Source organism: Bos indicus, chromosome 9, assembly GCF_029378745.1.
Source record: "Bos indicus isolate NIAB-ARS_2022 breed Sahiwal x Tharparkar chromosome 9, NIAB-ARS_B.indTharparkar_mat_pri_1.0, whole genome shotgun sequence".
NCBI lineage: Eukaryota > Metazoa > Chordata > Mammalia > Artiodactyla > Bovidae > Bos > Bos indicus.
Genome location: NC_091768.1, coordinates 83,070,800 through 83,094,234, shown reverse-complemented (window position 1 = coordinate 83,094,234; position 23,435 = coordinate 83,070,800). Strand labels below are relative to the sequence as shown.

Sequence of the window (23,435 nt, the reverse complement as noted above, 5' to 3'; positions counted from 1 at the left end):
CAGAATGTCAGCCATCCATGTCTTTCCCTTGGTCTTTAACCAAGTTGTGATATTACTAGGGTGGATTTTATTTAAATTCAACCGTGTTGAATCATGGTGGCAATAGTCGAAACTGAAGTGAGTAGTTTTTTTCAATAATGGTACATTCTTGGAACGCCCCTGGTGGTCCAGGGCTGAGACTGTCCTCCCGTTGCCAGGGGCCTGGATCCAAACTCTGGTCAGGAAACTAGATCCCACATGCCTCACAAAGGGTTTGCATGTCACAACTAAAGATCTTGCATGTCCCAACAACAAAAAAATAGATCCCACGTGCTGCAACTAGAGATCCTGCATTCCACATACTCTCTCACAACCGAGAGTTCCCATTACTCACTGTCTGTCCAGGAATCATTTGTCATCTTGAAATTAGTGTTGGAGAAAGTAAGAGCTTCACTTTACTGGTCCATGTGTAGAGCTAAACAAGTCCATGTCCTCTGGTCTCCATGATCTTTATTGCTACCAAAAGGTATTGAGATTTATATACTCAGCTCCTCCTGAACATTTATTGGGATCTTCGGAGAAAGCAATGGCACCCCACTCCAGTACTCTTGCCTGGAAAACCCCATGGGCGGAGGAGCCTGGTAGGCTGCAGTCCATGGGGTCACTAAGAGTCGGACATGACTCACCGACTTAACTTTCACTTTTCACTTTCATGCATTGGAGAAGGAAATGGCAACCCACTCCAGTGTTCTTGCCTGGAGAATCCCAGGGACGGAGGAGCCTGGTGGGCTGCTGTCTATGGGGTCACACAGAGTCGGACACGACTAAAGTGACTTAGCTTAGCTTAGCTTAGCTCTAGCTAATGGTTCTGGAATCTAGCTGCATGTATTATGCATGTAATATGGTTAATTTCTAAGAAAATAAGATAAAAATCAATTCACAGAATCTGAGACCTCACTTTGGAGCCACTTTGTGAGTATCTCTGGGATAGATCCTGGTAATAGTTTTTATAAAAGCACCACATGTGTCTTGAATGCAAAGCCACATCTGGGTTGACTGTCAATATCCATTTGGTACAGTGCTTTCTCTTTGACCTTTCCAAATAATCTATAGTGAAGATGCCAGAAATCTCTGATGTTATTCATGATTGATAGTGAGTTATTCATAAAATAGTTCTCTGGAAGTTTTATGATGTCATTTACAATATAAGTGCAAGCTATGATTTTTATTCTGTTATTGAGTCTTTGAAGTTTGGTATATCTTGCCATTAAAACTACCTTACAGAAGATTTTTTATTCCCTAAATCCCATATTTCAACAAATTGCTTCTCACCTTTAAAAAAAAATCCTAATTTTATCATCTAAAGTATCTTTGACACCAAAAGGAGATTAAAACTGAGATGAGTAAAAATTGATTTTTAATGGTGTCAAATCATTCTCTTTTGAGTGGAGAAGTAAAAGTTTAATTACTATTTAGAAAGGACACACACGACTAGAGATGTATCACCTCCTATAAGAGACAACAAGCTGAAACAAGATGCATATCAAGGGCACATTAGCTGTCTGATTAAGCATATTCTGTGGCTCTGTGTGTTTCCAACAAGCCCAGTATTTTGTCTCCATATCCCATAGAATGGTTCTGTATAATTTACTTTACAACTTCAATTCTGTCTCCTTCAATACGCTGCTTGTTTTCAGAATTTATCTTTAGTTACCCACCTCCTAAGTTCAGGACATCTTACTTTAGAAAATCAGGAGTTATTTTATATTAATTTCTTAAATCTGTACTCTGACTCCTAGCATTTTTAGAGGACAAATTAATTATGCTATGTGAAAGTTGGAAATATCTGATATAGAAACTGGTGTTATTCATGTGTATCTGTCGGTGTGTATTGCAAGGGCTTATTTTCATTAGAAACTTGATGTGGGAAATATGTATGTTAAGGTTCCAACTTTGGGCCTCTTTATCTTTGATTTATTCTGAGTTTCTTAAGGTTACTGGTTAGTTTAAATACATTTGAAGACCAGGACTGAATGAGATGATAAAATAATGCTCTTTTTAAGCAACACAGTATGATCTATATAGTGAGTCTGGTTTAGGATTCTGATTTCTTATTTCATAGGCTCAAATGTCCTGATTTACCCTTTGTATATCTCTATGAACTCTTTGGTATTTATGCAATTGTTGCATGCTAGCCACTTTTTTTTGGTATTTATTTCCTAGTGAATACTAAATGCTCCTACTCAAAGAGTACAGTATTTAACAGAACTCCAGGTAACATTAGGAATTTAGCTTGGCTGTCATGAATATTCATTCTAATATGTAATTAGTTCACTTCAAGATTCTGCCAGTAAAAGTACATGATTGTTCAGAAGGCTGTATTACTGAGCTGTCCACTTGCTTCTTTTCCAGTTGAGTGTACATATGTATGCTCAGTTAAACCCCAAAGAATAGGTATGGCAGCCCAACACTATTACCTGCTTTGGCACCCAGCAGATTGCTGCGGGAGGAGTCTTTATGAGATACTTTGAAAGAAAGGAGGGAATGTCCAGATAGAGGAAGGTTCCAACTCTCATTACAACAGCCAGAGAGAAGAGGCAGTGACCCATAGGTGTGACATTTCCATTCCTGCAAAGACTGACTACTCAACTCACACAGTCCTGGTCAAGCATAGCTCTGGGTACGCTAAATGTGTCCCTGCTGGTGGTCTTTCTCTCAGTCCATTGGGCCCAATGGAGTGTCTGAGAATTCTTTGGAGTCAGTGATAAAGTAAAAAAACCTCTGCATCCTATGCCCCTCTTCACATGGGGTTCCCTGGTGGCTCAGACTGTAAAGAATCTGCCTGCAGTGCATGAGACCTGGGTTCAATCCCTGGGATTGGAAATTCCTCTGGAGAATGGTGACAGAAGCAAGGTCCGATGCTGTAAAGAGCAATATTGCATAGGAACCTGGAATGTTAGGTCCATGAATCAAGGCAAATTGAAAGTGGTCAAACAGGAGATGGCAAGAGTGAACATCGACATTCTAGGAATCAGTGAACTAAGATGGACTGGAATGGGTGAATTTAACTCAGATGACCATTATATCTACTACTGTGGTCAGGAATCCCTTAGAAGAAATGGAGTAGCCATCATAGTCAACAAAAGAGTCCAAAATGCAGTTCTTGGATGCAATCTCAAAAACGACAGAATGATCTCTGTTCATTTCCAAGGCAAACCATTCAATATCACAGTAATCCAAGTCTATGCCCCGACCAGTAACGCTGAAAGGCTGAAGTTGAATGGTTCTATGAAGACCTAGAAAACCCTCCAGAACTAACACCCAAAAAAGATGTCCTTTTTATTATAGGGGACTGGAATGCAAAAGTAGGAAGTCAAGAAATACTTAAAGTAACAGAAAAATTTGGCCTTGGAGTACAGAATGAAGCAGGGCAAAGGCTAATAGAGTTTTGCCAAGAGAATGCACTGGTCAGAGCAAACACCCTCTTCCGATAACACAAGAGAAGACTTTACACATGGATATCACCAGATGGGCAACACCGAAATCAGATTGATTATATTCTTTGCAGCCAAAGATGGAGAAGCTCTATACAGTCAGCAAAAACAAGGCCTGGAGCTGACTGTGGCTCAGATCATGAACTCCTTATAGCCAAATTCAGACTGAAATTGAAGAAAGTGGGGAAAACCACTAGACCATTCAGGTATGACCTAAATCAAATCCCTTATGATTATACAATGGAAGAGAGAAATAGATTTAAGAGTCTAGATCTGATAGAGTGCCTGATGAATTATGGGCAGAGGTTTGTGACATTGTACAGGAGACAGGGATCAAGAGCATCGTCAAGAAAAAGAAATGCAAAAAAGCAAAATGGCTGTCTGGGGAGGCCTTACGAATAGCTGTGAAAAGAAGAGAAGCAAAAAGCAAAGGAGAAGAGGAACGATATAAGCATTCGAATGCAGAGTTCCAAAAAATAGCAAGGAGAGATAAGAAAGCCTTCCTCAGTGATCAATGCAAAGAAATAGAAGAAGACAATAGAATGGGAAAGACTAGAGATCTCTTCAAGAAAATTAGAGATACCAAGGGAACATTTCATGCAAAGATGGGCTCAATAAAGGACAGAAATGGTATGGACCTAACAGAGCAGAAGATATTAAGAAGAGGTGGCAAGAATACACAGAAGAATTATACAAAAAAGATTTTCATGACCCAGATAATCACGATGGTGTGATCACTCACCTAGAGCCAGACATCTTGGAATGTGAAGTCAAGTCGTCATCACTACACAAGTAGTCATCACTACGAACAAAGCTAGTGGAGGTGACGAGATTCCAGTTGAACTATTTCAAATCCTGAAAGATGATGCTGTGAAAGTGCTGCACTCAATATGCCAACAAATTTGGAAAACTCAGCAGTGGCCACAAGACTGAAAAAGGTCAGTTTTCATTCCAATCCCAAAGAAAGCCAATGCCAAAGAATGCTCAAACTACCGCACAATTGCACTCATCTCACCCACTAGTAAAGTAATGCTCAAAATTCTCCAAGCCAGGCTTCAGCAATACATTAACCATGAACTTCCAGATGTTCAAGCTGGTTTTAGAAAAGGCAGAGGAGCCAGAGATGAAATTGCCAACATCTGCTGGATCATTGAAAAAACAAGAGAGTTCCAGAAAAACATCTATTTCTGCTTTATTGACTATGCCAAAGCCTTTGACAGTGTAGATCACAATAAACTGGATAATTCTGAAAGAGATGGGAATACCAGACTATCTGACCTACCTCTTGAAAAACCTGTATGCAGGTCAGGAAGCAACAGTTAGAACTGGACATGGAACAACAAACTGGTTCCAAATAGGAAAAGGAGTCCATCAAGGCTGCATATTGTCACCCTGCTTATTTAACTTCTATGCAGAGTACATCATGAGAAACGCTGGGCTGGAAGAAGCACAAGCTGGAATCAAGATTGCCTGGAGAAATATCAGTAACCTCAGATATGCAGATGACACCACCGTTATGGCAGAAAGTGAAGAACTAAAGAGCCTCTTGATGAAAGTGAAAGAAGAGAGTGAAAAGGTTGGCTTAAAGTTCAACATTCAGAAAACGAAGATCATGGCATCCGGTCCCATCAGTTCATGGCAAATAGATGGGGAAACAGTGGAAACAGTGGCTGACTTTATTTTGGGGGGCTCTAAAATCACTGCGGATGGTGATTGCAGCCATGAAATTAAAAGACGCTTACTCCTTGGAAGGAAAGTTATGACCAACCTAAACAGCATATTCGAAGGCAATGGCACCCCACTCCAGTACTCTTGCCTGGAAAATCCCATGGACAGAGGAGCCTGGTAGGCGGCAGTCCATGGAGTTGCACAGAGTCGGACATGACTGAGCGACTTCACTTTCACTTTTCACTTTTCACTTTCATGCATTGGAGAAGGAAATGGCAACCCACTCCAGTGTTCTTGCCTGGAGAATCCCAGGGACAGGGAAGCCTGGTGGGCTGCTGTCTATGGGGTCACACAGAGTCGGACAGTGACTTAGCAGACAGCATATTAAAAAGCAGAGAGATTACTTTGTCAACAAAGGTCTGTCTAGTTAAGGCTATGGTTTCTCCAGTAGTCATGTATGGATGTGAGAGTTGGACTATAAAGAGGGCTGGGCACAGAAGAATTGATACTTTTGAACTGTGGTGTTGGAGAAGACTCTTGAGAGTCCCTTGGACTGCAAGGAGATCCAACCAGTCCATCCTAAGGGAAATTGGTCCTGGGTGTTTATTGGAAGAACTGATTTAAAGTTGAAACTGCAGTATTTTGGCCACCTGATGTGAAGAGCTGACTCATTTGAAAAGACCCTGATGTTGGGAAAGATTGAAGGCAAGAGGAGAAGGGAACGGCAGAGGATGAGATGGTTAGATGGCATCACTGACTCAGTGGACATGAGTTTGAGTGAACTCCGGGAGTTGGTGATGGACAGGGAGGCCTGTCGCGCTGCGTTTCATGGGGTCGCAAAGAGTCAGACACGACTGAACGACTGAACTGAACTGAACTGAACTGGAGAAGGGAATGGCTACCCACTCCAGTATTCTTGCCTGGAAAATTCCATGGACAGAAGAGGCTAGTGGGCTATAGTCCACGGGTTGCAAAGAGTTCGACATGACTGAGCAACTAACATTTTCACTTTTCCCCTCTTCAGGGCACCATGAAGTCTTTTCTGGGTTTCCAATGTTTCTCTTTGTTTAAAATTTTATCCTTTTATTTTTTCCATAATAATCTTCAATATCCACAAGGAAATTCCTGCCCCCAGACGGCATCAGATTCCACAGGTTAATTGTTTAGTCTTATAAGACACCCGCCATGCCCTCAACCTGCCCTCAGAGGTCAGTTGCAAGCCCAGGTTTGTTACCTGTGTTTCTGACTGACTGGCTACACACTAGGGATTCCCCATACCCCTCCTTAGACTTGCATTTGATTAATTTTCTACAGCAGGTCACAGAACTCAAAGAAACACTTTACTTACTAGATCACCAGTTCATTATAAAAGGATGTAACTCAGGAACAGTCAGATATCAGAGATGCCTAGGGGAAGGCATGGGAGAGGAGCAGAGCTTCCACGTCCTCTGCTCTCCCTTTATCCTGTATTCACCAACCTGGAGGCTCCCCAAACTTTGCTGTTCGAGGTTTTATGGAGGCTTCATTTCATAGGCCTCGTTAATGAAATCACTTGCCAAAGATGACTGATTCAATCTCCAGTCCCTCTCCCTTCCCAGGAGATCAGGGGGTGGGATGAAAATTCCAACCTTCTAATCACAAGGTTGGTAACCCTGGCAACCAGTCCCACCCTTAGCTGCATTTCAAAAATTACCTCATTAAGAAAAGACACCTTTATGGCTGTCATCACTTAGGAAATTTCAATGGATTTAGGAACTCTGTGTCAGATATGGGGATGAAGAACAAATATATATTTCTTATAATAAATCACAGCATCACAGTATGTCTACTTATTTGTTGCTATTGTTTTTATAATGTCCTCTAATAAAATTTTATAGTTTTTTTTCTGGATTAAAGACATTCCTAGGTATTTTATAATTTTGTCATTATTTTTGAATAAGACTTCCCCTCCTCCTCCCAATCTATTTCTACCTGGCTATTAGTAGCACAGAGGATGGTTATTTGATTTTTGTGTATTTTCCTTCATCCAGATAATTTAATCGTAATACTTTTAATATTGTTCATAGCTCTTATAGTTGAATCTTTTTTGACAGAGAGATATTTCTTCTTCTACATTATAGCTTTAGATGAAGCATATAGAATAATGTTGAATACTAATGGAAATAATCCTTACTTTGATTTTATTTAAAAGAAGATTGTTATTAGTTTCTCTTAATCTCATACTATTTGAAATTTTTATACAGAGCTTTAAACAGGAATGATTACTGAATTCTAGCACATATTTTCCAGAATTTATGATATAGTCATAGGAATTTTGCCCTTAATTTGTTAGTACTTTGAAATATGTTGATGGATTTCCTAATATTGAACCACATATACATTCATGGAATAAGTATACCATGGTGGACTTATTTTAATATATTGCTAGATTTGATTTCCTGATGCCTATACCCTGACCTTCTAGTTAATTGAATTATTTGTTTCCCTCAAAACACCACCACCAGTATTTTGTCTTTTAATAATAATATTGGTTCTCATGTTCTTAATACAGCTTTTCCTGTGCCCAGTGTTAAAGGTTAATTGCATTTTAATACCGCGTGTTTTATGCAGCTGCTATAGCACCAAAAATAGTTATAGTTGACTCCATGTATTCTTCTTAGGATTCTACCAAATATCTGGCTGGGTAGCTGCCCTCGCCAAGTGGAACACGTAACCATCAAACTGAAGCATGAACTAGGGGTTACAGCTGTAATGAATTTCCAGACGGAATGGGATATTGTACAGAATTCCTCAGGCTGTAACCGCTACCCAGAACCCATGACACCAGACACTATGATTAAGCTGTATAAGGAGGAAGGCTTGGCCTACATCTGGATGCCCACACCAGATATGAGCACTGAAGGTGAGTGTCCGAGGGAGCTTGTTGGATGTATTTCAGAGAAGCCCCTGTTGGTTTTTGCCTGTCTGTCTGTCTGCCTATCTACCTACCTACCTGTCTATAACTGAAAACCTGTATGTGAATGATAGATATGGAAAAATATAAGGTTTGGGGGTTAATATATTATATATATATATATATATGGTATAGATAAGATATATATATCTTTTGACACCTTGGCTAAGATTCTGTTTCACATTGGTTCTTTTAATTTATTTATTCATCAAACATATTTATTGTGTATCTACTATGTGTGTGGGGCCCTAGGCTGGTGGCTGGGCATTCAAAGGTGAAGAAAAGCAGGCACAGCTCCTGTCCTCATGAAGCTACAGTCCAATAGGAAAGATAAGCAGTAATCAAATGGCTGCAAATAGAAATGTAAAGCTCTGGTCAGTTTTCTGATTAGAAAGTTACATAGATGGTGCAATGAGAGCACGCACAGGCAAATCAGACCTAGGAAGAAGGGCCAGGGAGGGTCTTCTTGGGTGTGCTTGAGCTGAGATCCAAAGTGGGAGTTGGGCACAAGTGAGGTGGGCAGAGGCTTCCAGACAGAGGGAGTAGCTTGGAAAGAGTCCTCCTTGCAGGAGAGCACGTAGTGTTGTAGGAACTGAAAGATGAGCAGTGTGGCTGCCGGTCTGGGAAGCAGGGAATAGAGTCCTGCACGACTTGGGACACAAAGAAAACTTGAGACTCTATCCTTATGCAGTGAGAAGCAGTTGAAAGGGAGGGCGGCTGAGAGATGCCAAGATAACCTTTCTCCCCGCCACCCCCCAAAAGTGCCCTTTGATTGCAGTTTGGAGTACGTGGGGCTGGGCCCACAGCGGGTCTGGGGAGGCCAGTTAGGAGTTACTGCAGCAGTTACAGTGAGAGGTAAGGAGAGAGAACCGCAGCTCGGGGCAGGGTGGGGCTAGTGATGCTTCCATTTACTGCACAAACACCGGCTGAGCCTGTCTCCTGAAGAGGGAGTTAGGGTGTGACCCGGGTGCTGCCAAGAATCAGAGACAAATAAGGAACGGTTTGATCTCGTGGTAAGAGGCAGTAAGGCAAGTTCAAAGCTAATTAAAGTGCAAAGAAGAAGGTAATGAGGATGAGTCACGCGGGCTAGGAGGCTTATGGTGTGGGAGGAGAATTTCTGCAGAGAAGCAGAGGGAGGCCATGTGAGTGTCCTGGGATTTGAGGTGGGTGTGGCAGGTCAACGTAGAGGGAGAAAGGGCATGCTGGCTGGGAGAAACAACCAAGGCACAGAGGCGTGGGGTTTTAGAGGAATAATCTGTATTTCAGCCTGGTTGGGGAATAGGGTTCTTGAAGGAAAGGAGTGGAGATCTCTGAATCCAAGGGAACAAGTTACTCGAATAATATCAATCAGAGGCCAGCAGAGGGCAGCAGAGAGCTATGGACTAGTGCAGAATGAGGGCGTTACAGTTCAGTTCAGTCTGCGACCCCATGGACTGCAGCACGCCAGGCCTCCCTGTCCATTACCCACTCCGGGAGCTTGCTCAAACGCATGTCCATCGAGTTGGTGATGCCATCCAACCATCTCATCCTCTGTCGTCCCCTTCTCCTCCTGTCTTCAACCTTTTCCAGCATCAGGGTCTTTTCCAATGAGTCAGCTCTTCGCATCAGGTGGCCAAAGTATTAGAGTTTCAGCTTCAGCATCAGTCCTTCTGAGGGCATTTGGTGAACTGCTATTCTGGAGGAAAGAAGGAAGACAGTGATGCCCAGCAAGGAAAAGTTTCTATCATCAGTCGTCTTCCCCCCAACATGCATTATGTATCAAACTCTGGTTTGAACAATTTTGAACGTTAACTCATTTAATTCTCATGACAAGAGTCCAGGCAGGTGTTATCTCCATTTTGCTGAGAAAGAGAATGAGGGACACAAAAGTTAAGTAACCTGGCTGGTGTCATACAGGAGAGACACAGCCTGGATTTCAGCACACGCAGTCAGACTCAGAATACTGCGCTTGCCACCGTGCAATGAAGCTTCTCTACATGCTCATATGGACTCTTCATGCACTTTATACAGACCACCACCCACATTTTCAACCTGCCATGTTCATCATCAGCTGGATTTAGACAAAGACATGAGTTTCTTGGTCTTCCCTGGTGGCTCAAAGGGTAAAGGATCCACCTCTAATGCGGGAGACCTGGGTTCGATTCTTTGGTTGGGAAGACCCCCTGGAGAAGGGAACGGCTACCCACTCCAGTATTCTGGCCTGGAGAATTCCATGGACTGAGGATCCTAGCAGGCTACAGTCCACGGAGTTGCAAAGAGTCGGACACAACAGAGCAACCGTCACTTTCACTTCATGAGTTTTTAGGGAGATAGCTTGTCTCCCCAGTCAATACTCCAAGATGTAGGTGGGGACCGGGGGACTCTGACAGTCTTAGACCTTGGCCATCTTGACTCTTTATGAATATTTATGGTCCTGCTGGCCAGGCCAGGCCCCTCAGTGGGTCTGTCTGAACTGAACTATCATTGGGGATGAGGTATTATTTTTCTTTCTGAAGATTTGGTTGGTTGGTTACTCTTCTTGGTAATGAATGCTGATCCAAAGAAGCTTGATTTAGCTTCTAGAGCTCCGTCTTTTTTCAAGGAATTAAAAAAACCCGAAACATTATTTGCACAGAAAAGCATGGTGAGCCTGGGTCGTATTTGCCCTGTCCAGTTTGCTTCTCTGGCTTTGAAACTGAGAAGGTTGCTAGGATAGTGTGCCCATGGCTTCCAGGGAGGGTTTTGATTTTCACTTCTTTGGTTGTGATCTTCTAGCTTTGTTATCCCATTGGAATAGGATGTGAGACTAGGCTCAGAGAAGCTGAGATAAATATGGCCTGCCCTACCCCATGCACTGATTACCCCAAAACCCTGCTAACTGGTAGGCAATTTGCTCGATAGTTTGGGAATATGCAGAAGCCTGAGGGAAAATGCTACCCCCAAGGAGCCACTGTAATTGTATTAAAATCTTGTGGGGGTCATGGAGTCACCAGGACCCACGCATACAGTGGACTGTCTTTCACACTGAGGCAGTTTGGAAACAAGAGAAATGGCAGCAAAGTGAAAGCTCCCACTTGAAAAAAGCCAAAACCCAAGAGTAAAGAGTTTCTTTGGTTCAGCAAAACCTGGGGGAGTAATCAAAGGGTTAACAACCACTCCTGAATTGCAGAGGAATTTTTGACCAATAGATCAATCTCCGTTCTCCGTGGCTCACAACATTAGCACAATGAACACATAGATTAATTCAGCTGAATATTTTTAGAACTCTAGAGAAAGATCCATCTGTAAGTGTTTTGAGCCACAGCATAATGCTGTCAGATAAAGTCTGAGAAGGAAGACAGTTTGTTAGGCCTGACTGTCACCACTGGTTGTCACAGACCTGTTATAATCAATTGTGCCATCGATTCTCACTCTTGTACTTCTTGTCATGCAGAAAGGTTGGGATTGTTTAGGTTTTTGTTCTCTTCTTTAAAAAAAAAATTTTTTTTTTTTTGGTTTGGGTCTTTCACCTGAGAAACGAAAAGCTCCCACATGTAGCACTCACCGGAACACATAAAATCTGTTCACTAGAAGTAAGTTATCCTTCACACAGGAAGTACTCAGACTGTGTTTTGACCTCTGTCAGCACAGTGCCATTTATAACAAACGGTCTAGCCTGCCTCCCAAATGGGTTAATATGCTCTCCAGAGTCCTTGGCCACCCCTTTGTTGCCATGGTCTGAGTCTGTTCTCTGACTCAACACACTAAATGCAGTGTTGCCGTGAGGCAAAGACACTGACCTTGGAGCCAAGGCACCTGGGCTTGAGCCTCATCACCCTGGAGCAGCTGTGTGATACGGGCAGACTTGGAAAATGGGGAGTAATAATATCTGCCTTACAGGATTATAGCAGTAGAATAAGATAATTGATATGGAAGAGCTTTGAAAATTCCAAAGTTGGGGCCATATTATCAGTGCCAGTTCTTCCGTTTCTATTAAAGGGTGTTATAGATAACAGGGACCTTATCTATATTAAAGAAAAGAAGATGCACTCAAATAAAATTGTAATATATTCAGCATTAATCTGCCTCTGGATTAAGATAGGAAAGACATGTGTGTGTGTGTTGGAAAGGCTGAAACTTGTGCCAGGAACAATTTCTTTCAGGGTCAGCCTTAGGTCAACCTCAGATATCTTCAGGGACCCCGAAAAGCCATTCCAGAGTTGGATTAACTTGGAGGAGATGTGGACCAGAAATTAGATAAGAAGGGTCTTGGACTGTCTCAGATCAAATCAGTATTAATGGTTTTGTTTTAGTTAAATTCACGTATTCAGTGAATGTTTATTGAGCATCTATGGGGAGTCAAGGCCTGTTTTAAATTCCAAAGTGAAAATCACGGAAGGTGGAGTGTTTTGCTGAACCTGCACTGGCTTTAAAATTTTCAACCTACTTGCCAACATTTAAAATTTGGAATATTTTACATTAAAAAAAAAATCAGTGGTTCTCTCTTGCTTTGGGGGTATTGTTATTTTTAAAAATGGAAGCACTTTATTGAATTAAATTCCATCTGGAGGCTAAACATACGAAACATTCAAGTTAGGGGCTCTGGTTGACGCTGGCTTTATTGTGTGAGCCCAGATCCTGGGCACCCTCGTGTGATTCCTTGGTGGGTTATGTATAAGAAATGGAATATTTCCTGCCATATCAGTAAACAAGGATGTCAAGTCATCAGTGATTCCAGCCCTCTGATGTGAGCTTGTGAGGTCAAAGGGCACTGAGGAAGAAGAATACCCATAATCCAGAGCACTCAGACTGCAGTCACTCCCTATGGTTGAGCCCATAGGAGCTCAGGATGTGAAGAGCACAGGATACTGGCCCCAGAATAGCTCAGATGTATATGAAAGGAATGGTTCCAGTGAGCTCAGACTCTTGCATCTTCCCCTACATAGAAAAGATACATTCCTTAACTGGGGACATCTGGTTTCCTTTACTTAACAATAATGTTTTGATGTTCAAACTCCCTGCCCTTTGTTGTAAAACTTCGATATAACCTGGCAAATCCCCTCACCTCCTTGGAGGAGTTCTCTCAGGGTGACTTGAGATGCTGTCTCCTGGGCTTGAAGTCCTAAAAATTCCCATCAAATAAAACATAACTCCCAACTTTTAGGTTGTGATTATTTTTTCAAGATGACGTGTATTTGCTCAGGCTCCCTAGAATCAGTTTTCAAGCAAGAAGACAAGCACTTGTAGGGCACAGACAGCCATCTGGGTAGGGACAGAGATGCTGAGCCCCAGGGAGGGTGTCACTGTCCCATTGGGGTGACAGCTGCAGCATGACTAGGGAAGTGGGGGACAGGGGCTCACTGGGGCTTCACATTGACTGCATGGGGGCCAGCAAGCCAACCATGGACCAGCTAGGTTAGGGAAGACAGTAGTACAGAGGTTAAAAGCAGAGACTTCAGAATTTGGACGGCCGGGTTGGAGTGGCCGTTAAGGAATAACCTTGCACAAATTTCTGATACGACTGAGGGTGACATCAGTGCCAGGCCCACATCTGTTTAGAGGCGGCTGTAAAGGAGCCACTGCACACAGAGCTTAGAACAGCGCCGAGCAGATAGAAAGAGGTGAGTACATGTTCGCTGTCATCAATCAAAGTGAAGTGAAATGAAAGTCCTTCAGTCGTGTCCAACTCTTTGCGACCCCATGAACTGTAGCCCACCAGGTTCCTTTGCCCATGAAATTCTCCAAGCAAGAATACTGGAGTGGGTAGCCCTTCCCTTCTCCTGGGAATCTTTCCAACCCAGGAACTGAGTCTCCTGCGTTGCAGGCTGATTATTTACCGTCTGAGCCACCAATCAAAGCAGAGTCAAAATAAAGGAGGGCTCCAGCTGAGGCCAGGCTGAGATGGGTGGGCATCCTAGATAGGCTGGTGCCCCTTTTTATTCTTTCTTTGTGTTATTTAAATAAGTGTTCAGCAGTTCTTAAGTGGGACGGCTGAGTGATTCTGGAAGACCTCTAGTGGGTGAGACCTGTGTTTAAACTGGGAGCCTTCTGGAGTTTCTGAGTGGCAGCTGACATTTACATTCCAGGATTATGTGTCTGAGCTCACTGAACCTTAAACTAACACAAATCCTTTCTCAACTTCTAAAATACCTGTTGAAGAATCTTTTACAGATAAAAAGGAAAGGGGGAAATACTAGGTCATTTTGGCCACTTGGTATAGATCCTTCCTTGGGGTACTTCTGGCCAGAGAGAAGGTCAAGGGAGGGGATTCTGATGAGTCCATGTAGACCTGGCCAGGGCAGGCTGGTCCTGATGCTACAGAAGCTGAGCATTAACTCTGGGTCTCTGACTCCAGCAGCTCCTCCTGCCAATGGCCACTGTGGTCTACTTGTGTATTGGGCATTTACTGAAAACTCCCATTAAAAATGTTTCTGTTAATTCCCTGGCAATGAACATGGAAACTGGAGAGGCAACTGTAATGGGGAACTTGAGAAGTGATGCCAGCTGTGCCAGGAGCAGAAAGAGCCCAAGCTTCCTGGATCCATCACTGGAAGTTCCCTTCCTGACCAACAATCCTTAAACTTCTAACAACCCACCCCCCCCGCACCCCCCTCCTCCATGGAAAAGAAGTTCTGCATTGGAACAGGCCTCCCAGTTACCAGCAGGGTCGCTCACACAGACCTTGGAGGTTTTGCCTCATCTGATTTTCCAAGTCAAACAGTGGACCAAATACACAGCCCTCTCCGAGACACCCAGCAGGACCGCTCTCTGATGCATGTGGAGTCTCACAGCTTCTTTCATCGCCGGTGTTTCTTCACTGCCTCTAGGAGAGTGCTGTGAGTAACCCACTGTAAGGCAGGCGCCCAAGCTCTGTCCTCAGAGCACCCTGAACCAAGCACAGAGGCACAGATCAATTAAAGCTTATGGCACAGTTTGGACTCAGAAGTCAAGCAAGGCCTAGGGGCTAGTGTGACTTCAATTCAGATGCCCTCAGGGACTAGGCAGTGAACATGAAAGTGTGGCAACAGGCACTGGGGAGAGATGGAGCTGCAGGAACTGTGAAGTGTGCTCTGCTTAAATCACTCCTGTTAAAACTATCTCTAAACTGCCATGTGGGGCCTTTCAATTCCTTAGTCAGAGGGAGTAACAGAACGCCAGGAGCTACTAAAATCCTTTTTGGCTTCCATATAGATGTCTGACTTTGATACCATAGCAGGGTGGGCCTAAAGCTAAGGCCCCTCCTGTCACAGTAGAGTAGTCACTGGGAAGGTCTTCAGGCCACAGGGGGGGTTTTGGTAACTCTCTCCTTCTAAGGTGCTAATGCCTGATTGCAATGTGTTGTGTTGGCCCCTTCAAGGCACTTGCATTTTAAAAAAAAGGACATCTAAGGAAAGTTTAAACTTACCTAAGCAGCTTCATGGGAGAATTCTAGGCCTCAGTGAGGAAAGGGCATTTCCCACCTCTGCAGTGATCCAGTGGGATGGTAAGTGTGAAGGCTGGACAGGCCTTCTCTGTGGCCCTCGAAAGATCCCCCGCTGGGCTGTGGTGTCTCCGTGTGGGTGAGGACAGAGAGCCGCTGGAGGATGTGAGGTCATAGCACATAGAGACCCAAGTCTCTGTATAGTTTCTCTCTTCCACCCATTCTTGAAGTAATTTACAATGACCATCCTCCACCTTCCAAAAATAATCTACCAGATTCATTTTGCTCTGAGAATCTGAGAGCAGAAGGAACTCTAGGCAACTAAGAGTTTGCTGGCTTTAGGGGGCTCTCTGTGCCTAGGATGACAGAGAGGGCGTGGGTCCAGCAGGCCTCAGCAGAGCATTGTATATCCTGTTTCAGTGTGCTGAGGGGAAGACACTGGACATCTAATCATCAGGACAGGAGCCACAGGGCAGCAACACCTATAATCATAATTGCCTAGTAAAGGGAAACTGAATCAGTGTTAATACACACTGTGATGGTAATGGTGGTGGTAGTTTAGACACGAAGTTGTGTCCGACTCTTTGTGACCCCATGGACTGTAGCCCACCAGGCTCCTCTGTCCATGGGAATTGCCAGGCAAGAATGCTAGAATGGGTTGTCATTCCCTTCTCCAAGGGATCTTCCTGACCCAGGGATCGAAGCCAGGTCTCCTGTGTTGTAGGCGGATTCTTTACTGCTGAGCTACCAGGGAAGCCCCAATGCACGCTGTTATCTTGAGGGGATACATAAATGCCTGGCTACCCCTCGTGCATCAATTAACAAGTTAGCCGTTCCCCTGGACAAATCAAAATTGGCTTTTGTCTGATGAGGCAGATGGACTCCTTTAACCAAAAGGGACTAATTCTGCTTGCATTTACCTGGAAGATCCTATTGGATTAAAGGAAATTCAAGTGATAGGACCTGTGAGCTTCTCTTTAAAATACTTTAAACCTCTGCCCAGACCCCTCTGATAGACGAAAGGACCCATGCTTCTGAGGCTAGGCTCTAGTGAACTTCCCTTTGAAGGGAGGTTTGCACGGATGCAGGCTCACTCAAAAGAGCAGCAAAATCCAGTGACAATTCAGATCTGACTTATTGCCTCCCGGCTGCTCTTTCCACTTTATGATGAGCAGGTTCTGCTATCGTCTCACCTTTTCCTTCTACACAAAGGAGGGAAGCAAGCTCCGCCATGCCCGCCTCTCCCGCCGAAACGCCGCGATTTCTGGGGTGCGCCGCAGGAGTGACTGTTAGGGGCGGCCGGGGTGGTTCGGGTCTCACCGGTCTGTGCTGTGTTCTCTCAACGCAGGCCGCGTCCAGATGCTGCCGCAGGCGGTGTGCCTCCTGCACGCGCTGCTGGAGAAGGGACACACGGTGTACGTGCACTGCAACGCCGGCGTGGGGCGCTCCACCGCCGCCGTGTGCGGCTGGCTGCAGTACGTGCTGGGCTGGAGCCGCAGGAAAGTGCAGTATTTCCTCGTGGCCAAGAGGCCGGCGGTGTACATTGACGAAGAAGCCCTGGCCCGCGCAGAAGAAGACTTTTATCAGAAATTCGGGAAGATTCGATCTTCCGTGTGCGGTGTGTAGGGTGATGATGGATCCGCCTCCCTCCTTCCGAGTTTCCTTAGGAAGCCTGGAGTGATGCTAGTTATTGACCTAAAAGCCAAGATTCTTCCTCGACTGGAAAGACGGGTCCTGCCACCCCTACTCCCCCCACCTCCCAATCCCGACCCGCCTTCTTTAGTCTGGGGCTGACTTTCGGCTCTGCTTTGGTTGAACTGGGTGTTCTTTGAAATATTTTGCAAAGGGTGCTGTGACTGATCCCGAGAAGAATCCAGGAGCAGTTGGGCTGTGCAGCGCGCTTCCAGCATCAGACGGAAAGGGAACGGGCTCAGGTCTGTGCCGGCGGGCAGATGGCACCTGCTGCACGGTCAGTGCTTTGCTGTCCTGTGGACGCACCACTGCTTTGGCTTGTTGCCTTGTGACTTGGCAGGCGGAAGAAAAGTTCGGGAGTTACCTAGATGTTACACACACACACACACACACACACACCCCTTTTCTGCGGAACTGAAATGGAATTATAAAGTAAGAATTGGTCAGTTGGCCAAAGAAGAGAATAGAGTGGGTGAGAGCCTGGACTATGATAAAGGGAGAGCCCCATATGGCCCAAAACGATGACTTTCTAGCTTTTTTTTTTTTTGCATCCTACTTTAGAGTTGTTAGAACGTGTTCCAAAGCCTCACCTTCCTTCTGTATGCACAACCCAGTGTGATGACCTCAGTAACCTTACTATCTTTATGTGTTTTAGCTGAGGCTCTGTGCGCAGAGCTAGGGTGCCCGCGTCGCAAGGCTGGTCAGGGATGAGCTGGAGTTTATCACTCAGGTTATTTGACTCAGTGTTGTGAAAAGCACAACACCTGTGGTGTTGCCAGCACACTTTGGTGAGTTCAGTCTCTCCCAGTGGAAGGTCAATTTGTCTGCAGCAGTTTCTACAGTGAGAAATGGAGCAGTGTTCTAACAGTCACCATAGAATTCAGGAAAGTTAGTTATCCTAATTTAAACCACAGTGGGCTGTCTCTAGGCTGGAGTGGCCTGAGCCATACGTCGCTCACAAGAGGAGCTGTGTTCCCAGAAGAGCCCCAAGTGCCAAAGCCCATAGTTAATTGTTTCACAGATTAGGGGTGATCCTGGTTTACCCTCAGTTTAATGCAAAACAGTTACTGTACCTCCAGACAGTGCAATTCACTATCTGGGGCTCTATAAGAAATTCAAAGATTAATAAGATTTTGCCTTCAAAAAGCTCATAGCCTAGAAGCATCCCTGTGTTCAATCAGGTGCACTGCAGGGTAGAACTGGCAATGATTGGCTGGTACGGGAAAGGGAAATAATTTTTATTGGGTGCCTCTTATGTGCTGGATGCTTTACAATCTTATGCAATGTGATCTTCATGGTACCCCATGTGGAAGGTTTTTATTATCTCTGTTATAGAGATGAGGAAACTAAGATTCACAGAGATGAAATCAACTGTCCTTAGTCATGTGGTGAATAAATAGATGAAATATGATAAGAGTTGTTTGACTCAGAGCCGTACTTTTTTCTGTTAACCTACAATGCTTATTTATTTTTCTGCTCCTTCTTTTCTTCCATAAATATTTATTGATAGTTGTGAGAGAGTCTGTTTTAGGAAGTATGGGAGCTAGAAGGACAAAAGGTGAGTTCCAGTGGAATGCAGAGGAGGGAGAGGTGTCCTGTAACTGGGACTCAGAGGAAATGGTGTTTCATTTGAGCAGAGAAGGCTAGACAGGACAAATGTATCCTGTGATTTTCAGAGTAAAATTTATAAGCTAAGATTATATAATGTGAAGACCATCTCTCTTGTTAAAAACAAGTAAAAATAACTACTGTGTTCAAGTAATCCATTTATAGTCAAAACGTGTTTGGTAAAATTTAATCTTAAAAATGGAATATTTCTAATTATATAAATGTGTGTGTGTGTGTGTGTATGTGAATTTCTTTAATGTCTAGGAAGTCCAGCTATGTAACTTCCACTATAGAAAGACATTTTTTTGGGTAGATTTTTCCCTGTTTTGTTTTGATAGACAAAATCAGTTTAGGGCTATTAAAAAATGTTTTGGAACAACTTCCCATCCTCAATGAATGGGATGTCCAATGTATTTAAAAATCACCTGGAACTTTTGCTAAATAAAAGCATTAAAAATGACTTCTGTGTACAGGATTTTTAAAATGTTTCTAACTTAGTCTGAAATCTCAAGGAACAAACTGTTCCCTTATTTGAAAAAGAGTCAGTTGGCTGAGCTAAATTGTTTCTTCCTTATCACTCACTTTCTCATTAGCTGATCAAAATGGGCAGTTACAGGACAAAAGAAAGTCATAGGTGAGGACAGCACAAAGACATGAAGATGGAAAGCTCAAGGGTGTGTCAGAGAAAATCAAAGTGATGTTGTTCCATCAGCTGCTTGTCACTGGCATTAACAAAACTTTTCAGTCACACATTTTTCAAAGAAAATCATAACATCTCACCCAGGGTAAAGAAGTGTCCAAATAAGGTTATTTTCTCTTAGACTCAAAACATTTTCCTTTAATTATTTTGTGTGCTAATGTTAGGAAAAATTAAAAAAAGAAACACACTCTTTTGATTAACATTAAGGTACGGGTGAAAACTATTTGGTTTGACCATTTTAAGAAAAAATGTGGTTAAAATTTTGGAAACTATAGGAAGTAATGAAGGGGGGAAAAAAATTGAGGATGAGCTCACTAGGAAATGAGAAATTGCCATACATGAAAAAATACTGAATAACTAAATAGAGTCAGTTTGATCAGAAGTTAGAACTGAAAATATCTTTGGAGATAATCTAGTTTGATTCTTTTATTTTACAGAGGATCGAACTCAGAGACCTCAAATGACTCTTCCTGCAGCAAAAAAAAAAAAAAAAAAATGAATTGAGGATGGGTGGAAAGGGATGAGGTAGGGAGATAGGTCAGATTTATTGCCATGTTGATGGGTTGCAGGGGAGTTTCATGGGAGTGAGAGCAGACAGTGTTGTTAGTGGGGAAGAATTGGTGGGAGGATTAATGGAACCTGGAGTAAGTGCAAGAGAAATGGCTAAAATGAGAAAAAGCAAAGAACAGCAACATTTCCAAAAGAAGAAAAAGCAGGTGTTTCCTTTTATAACGATGCTACTGGGGAGAATGAGAAGGAAGATGTGAATGTAGAAACGGGGGGTAGGGGTAGGATCAAGTATCCATCTACTTCTCTATGGGACTAGATCACAATAGGAAAAAGGATCAGCTTGCTGTAGTGTGTTGACCAAATAGAGGGGTGGGATGCACAGTGGCTTATTACCTGCTGGGAAAAAAGAGAAAATCTGAGAGGAGATAGATTAAAAATAAAAAGAGAAGGACGGGTGAAACTACCTCTCAAAACAACCAAAATAATGGCAATAATAGAACAGCAGTGACAACTTGGCTCCTTCCTTCCCCAAACCCTTACTCCAGAAGTCTTCCCCAGTCCAGTTAATATAATAAGCTTGCAGAGTCTCAGGTTCAGACCTCAATGGAATTGTCATTCTTGCTTTTTGTTTTCTTTTTTTTCCTATTCCAGGTTTCCATTTCTATTGATCTGATTGCTGAGAAACCTTGGTGGCATTAAGTCATTTTTTGCTCCATTCTTCCTTTCAAACCTCACATTTAATCCATCAGGAAAATCTGTTACCTCTCCTTTCGAAATATCTATATAGCCTGACTATGTTTTACCTCCTCCCTCAAACAACCCTAGGTAAACCCACCATGAAGTAGACTGGACTTCAGAAACAGCCTCCTACCTGATCTCCCTGCCCGTGTCTCACCTTGCCTCTCCTCCTGCCCTTACCATGCTCATAAGTGGCCGGGGCAATCCTATAAAATGTATGTCAGATCATACCACTCCTATGCTCACAACCTCCAGTATCTTGCCTTGTCGCTCAGAATAAAAGGACCTCCACAACCTGGTCCCCTGTTATGTCTCTGACCTCCTACTGCTTTCTGCCTCACTCTGCTCTACCCACATTGGCTGTCATGCTCCTTGATTATTCCGTGTAGACTCCTGCGTCAGGGCACTTGCACTTACTCTTCTCTCTGCCCGGAGTGGTCTTTTTCCTTGTATGTGCAGGGCTCACTCCCATCCCTTCTCTAGCAATGCCTCTCTGCACCACCCTACTGAAATCACCACACCCAGTCCCAGCCTCCCACTCCTCATTCTCTGCTTCATTTTTCTTCATGGAACATATTACTGGCTGGTATATCACATCATTTGCTTATTTGTTTTATTGTCTGCGTCCTCTTTACTACAAATGTGAAAATCATAAAGGCCAAATTTGTATTCGTTTTGTTTGGAGGAGGAAATGGCAACCCACTCCAGTACTCTTGCCTGGAAAATCCCATGGATGGAGGAGCCTGGTAGGTTATAGTCCATGGGGTCTAAAAGAGTCAGACATGACTGAGTGACTTCACATTAATCACAACATAGTGTTTGGTGATGTACTGACAGTGCCTGTTTTGGAGCTTGGTGTGGTTTGATGGGTTAAGGGCAAGAGTAGCTAGTAACTACTGAAAGCATATGGGGTCCATGTAAGTCTAAGTGCTTTACATATATCAGTATATTTCATCTTCCCAGCAAATCCTATAAGGTAAATATTATTACTATCCCCATTTTACAGATAAGAAATCTAGAGTCACAGAGAAAATGTGAACTTACTCTAAGGCAAGCAGGACAGTTTCACTCCTGGTTTGGTGGTGCCCCTGCTCAGTTGCCAAGTCATGTCTGACTCTTTGCAACCCCACGGACTGTAGCCCTCTAGGCTCGTCAGTCCATGGGACTTCCCAGGCAAGAATACTGAAGTGGGTTGCCATTTCCTTTTCCAGGGGGTCTTCCTGACCCAGTAATTGGGTCTCCTTCAGTGGCAGGAGGATTCTTTACCACTGAACCACCAAGGAAGACCCTTGGACCAAGTTTTTTTTTTTTTAAACAAAAACACCAAAAACATTTTGTATTTTATTCAAAACCCTAACATAAAACACATTCAGAACTTTCTTTGGTTGAATAATTAGCTATTTTTAATTATGTAAGATTATTCATAGTTTGGTAAAAATGTGCTTGTGTATTTCATATCATTAGTCTTCTACTGAGCAACTCTTGTTGTTCAGCTGCTCAGTCATGTCCGACTCTTTGCGATCGAACAGACTGCAGCATACCAACCTTCCCTGTCCTTCACCATTTCCTGGAGTTTGCCCAAACTCATGTCCATTGAGTCGGTGAGGCCTTCCAACCATCTCATCTTCTGTCATCCCCTTCTCCTTCTGCCTGCAGTCTTCCCCAGCACCAGGATCTTTTCTAGTGAGTCAACTCTTCGCATCAGATGGCCAAAGTATTGGAGCTTCAGTTTCAGCATCAGTGCTTCCAATGAATATTCAGGACCGATTTCCTTTAGAATTGACTGGTTTGATCTCCTTGCAGTTCAAAATTCTCAAGAGTCTTTTCCAACACCACAGTTCAAAAGTATCAATCCTTCGGTGCTCAGCCTTCGTTATGGTCCAAGTCTCACATCCATACATGACTACTGGAAAAACCATATCAACTCTTATCACCTTCTAAAGATGTCTTATTAGTTTTTCTTGCTTTTTTTTTCTTTGATTTCTTAGCATTTAGTGTCAACATAAAATATGTGGTTAGTTTACATTATAGTAGGCATAGAATAGTTAAACAGTTAGGCTCCTGTAACTAGAAGAAACTCCAGTACTTTGGCCACCTCATGTGAAGAGTTGACTCATTGGAAAAGACACTGATGCTGGGAGGGATTGGGGGCAGAAGGAGAAGGGGAAGACAGAGGATGAAATGGCTGGATGGCATCACTGACTCGATGGACGTGAGTCTCAGTGAACTCCGGGAGTTGGTGATGGACAGGGAGGCCTGGCGTGCTGCCATTCATGGGGTCGCAAAGAGTCAGACACGACTGAGCAACTGAACTGAACTGAACTGAACTGAACTAGAAGATATGATAGAGTACCTAAGAATCTGTCCAATGGGGAAAATCTTTAAACTCAAATACGATTGGGAAGTTATCATTTGCCTCAAAGGACAGAAACCAAAGAACAAAACCCAGAGACAGCTGAAGAAATATTTGGAGGCAGACAGAAAATGTGGGGCCACTCAAATAACAGGCAGGATGAATTCCTATACTATAGTCATATCAGGCATTAGAGCAACATCACTAAAGGAAATGCTACTTAGCATTCAGTGAGTAAGACTATTGTCATTTAAAACCTGAACTGTAAATGATTAGTATTAAATGGCCTGGTATGGATTACAAAAAAGAAATTCAGAACAAACTGGACAGTGAAAGAATAAAGAGCGAACCAAGCACGGCAC

The 23,435-nt window shown here is 43.4% G+C and overlaps 1 protein-coding gene across 3 annotated transcripts in view; it reads left to right on the top strand.

Annotated features, from left to right (window-relative positions):
- The window catches only part of EPM2A (EPM2A glucan phosphatase, laforin), a 109,079-nt gene extending 89,847 nt beyond the window's left edge, over window positions 1–19,232 (top strand). For all 3 annotated transcript variants that reach the window (XM_019967551.2, XM_070796306.1, XM_070796305.1), the window contains 2 exons: window positions 7,802–8,043; window positions 16,821–19,232. In XM_019967551.2, the coding sequence (XP_019823110.1) occupies window positions 7,802–8,043; window positions 16,821–17,098 (520 nt within the window). In that variant the 3' untranslated portion in view covers window positions 17,099–19,232. The remainder of the gene's footprint in view (window positions 1–7,801; window positions 8,044–16,820) is intronic.
- The last annotated feature ends 4,203 nt before the right edge of the window (window positions 19,233–23,435 follow it).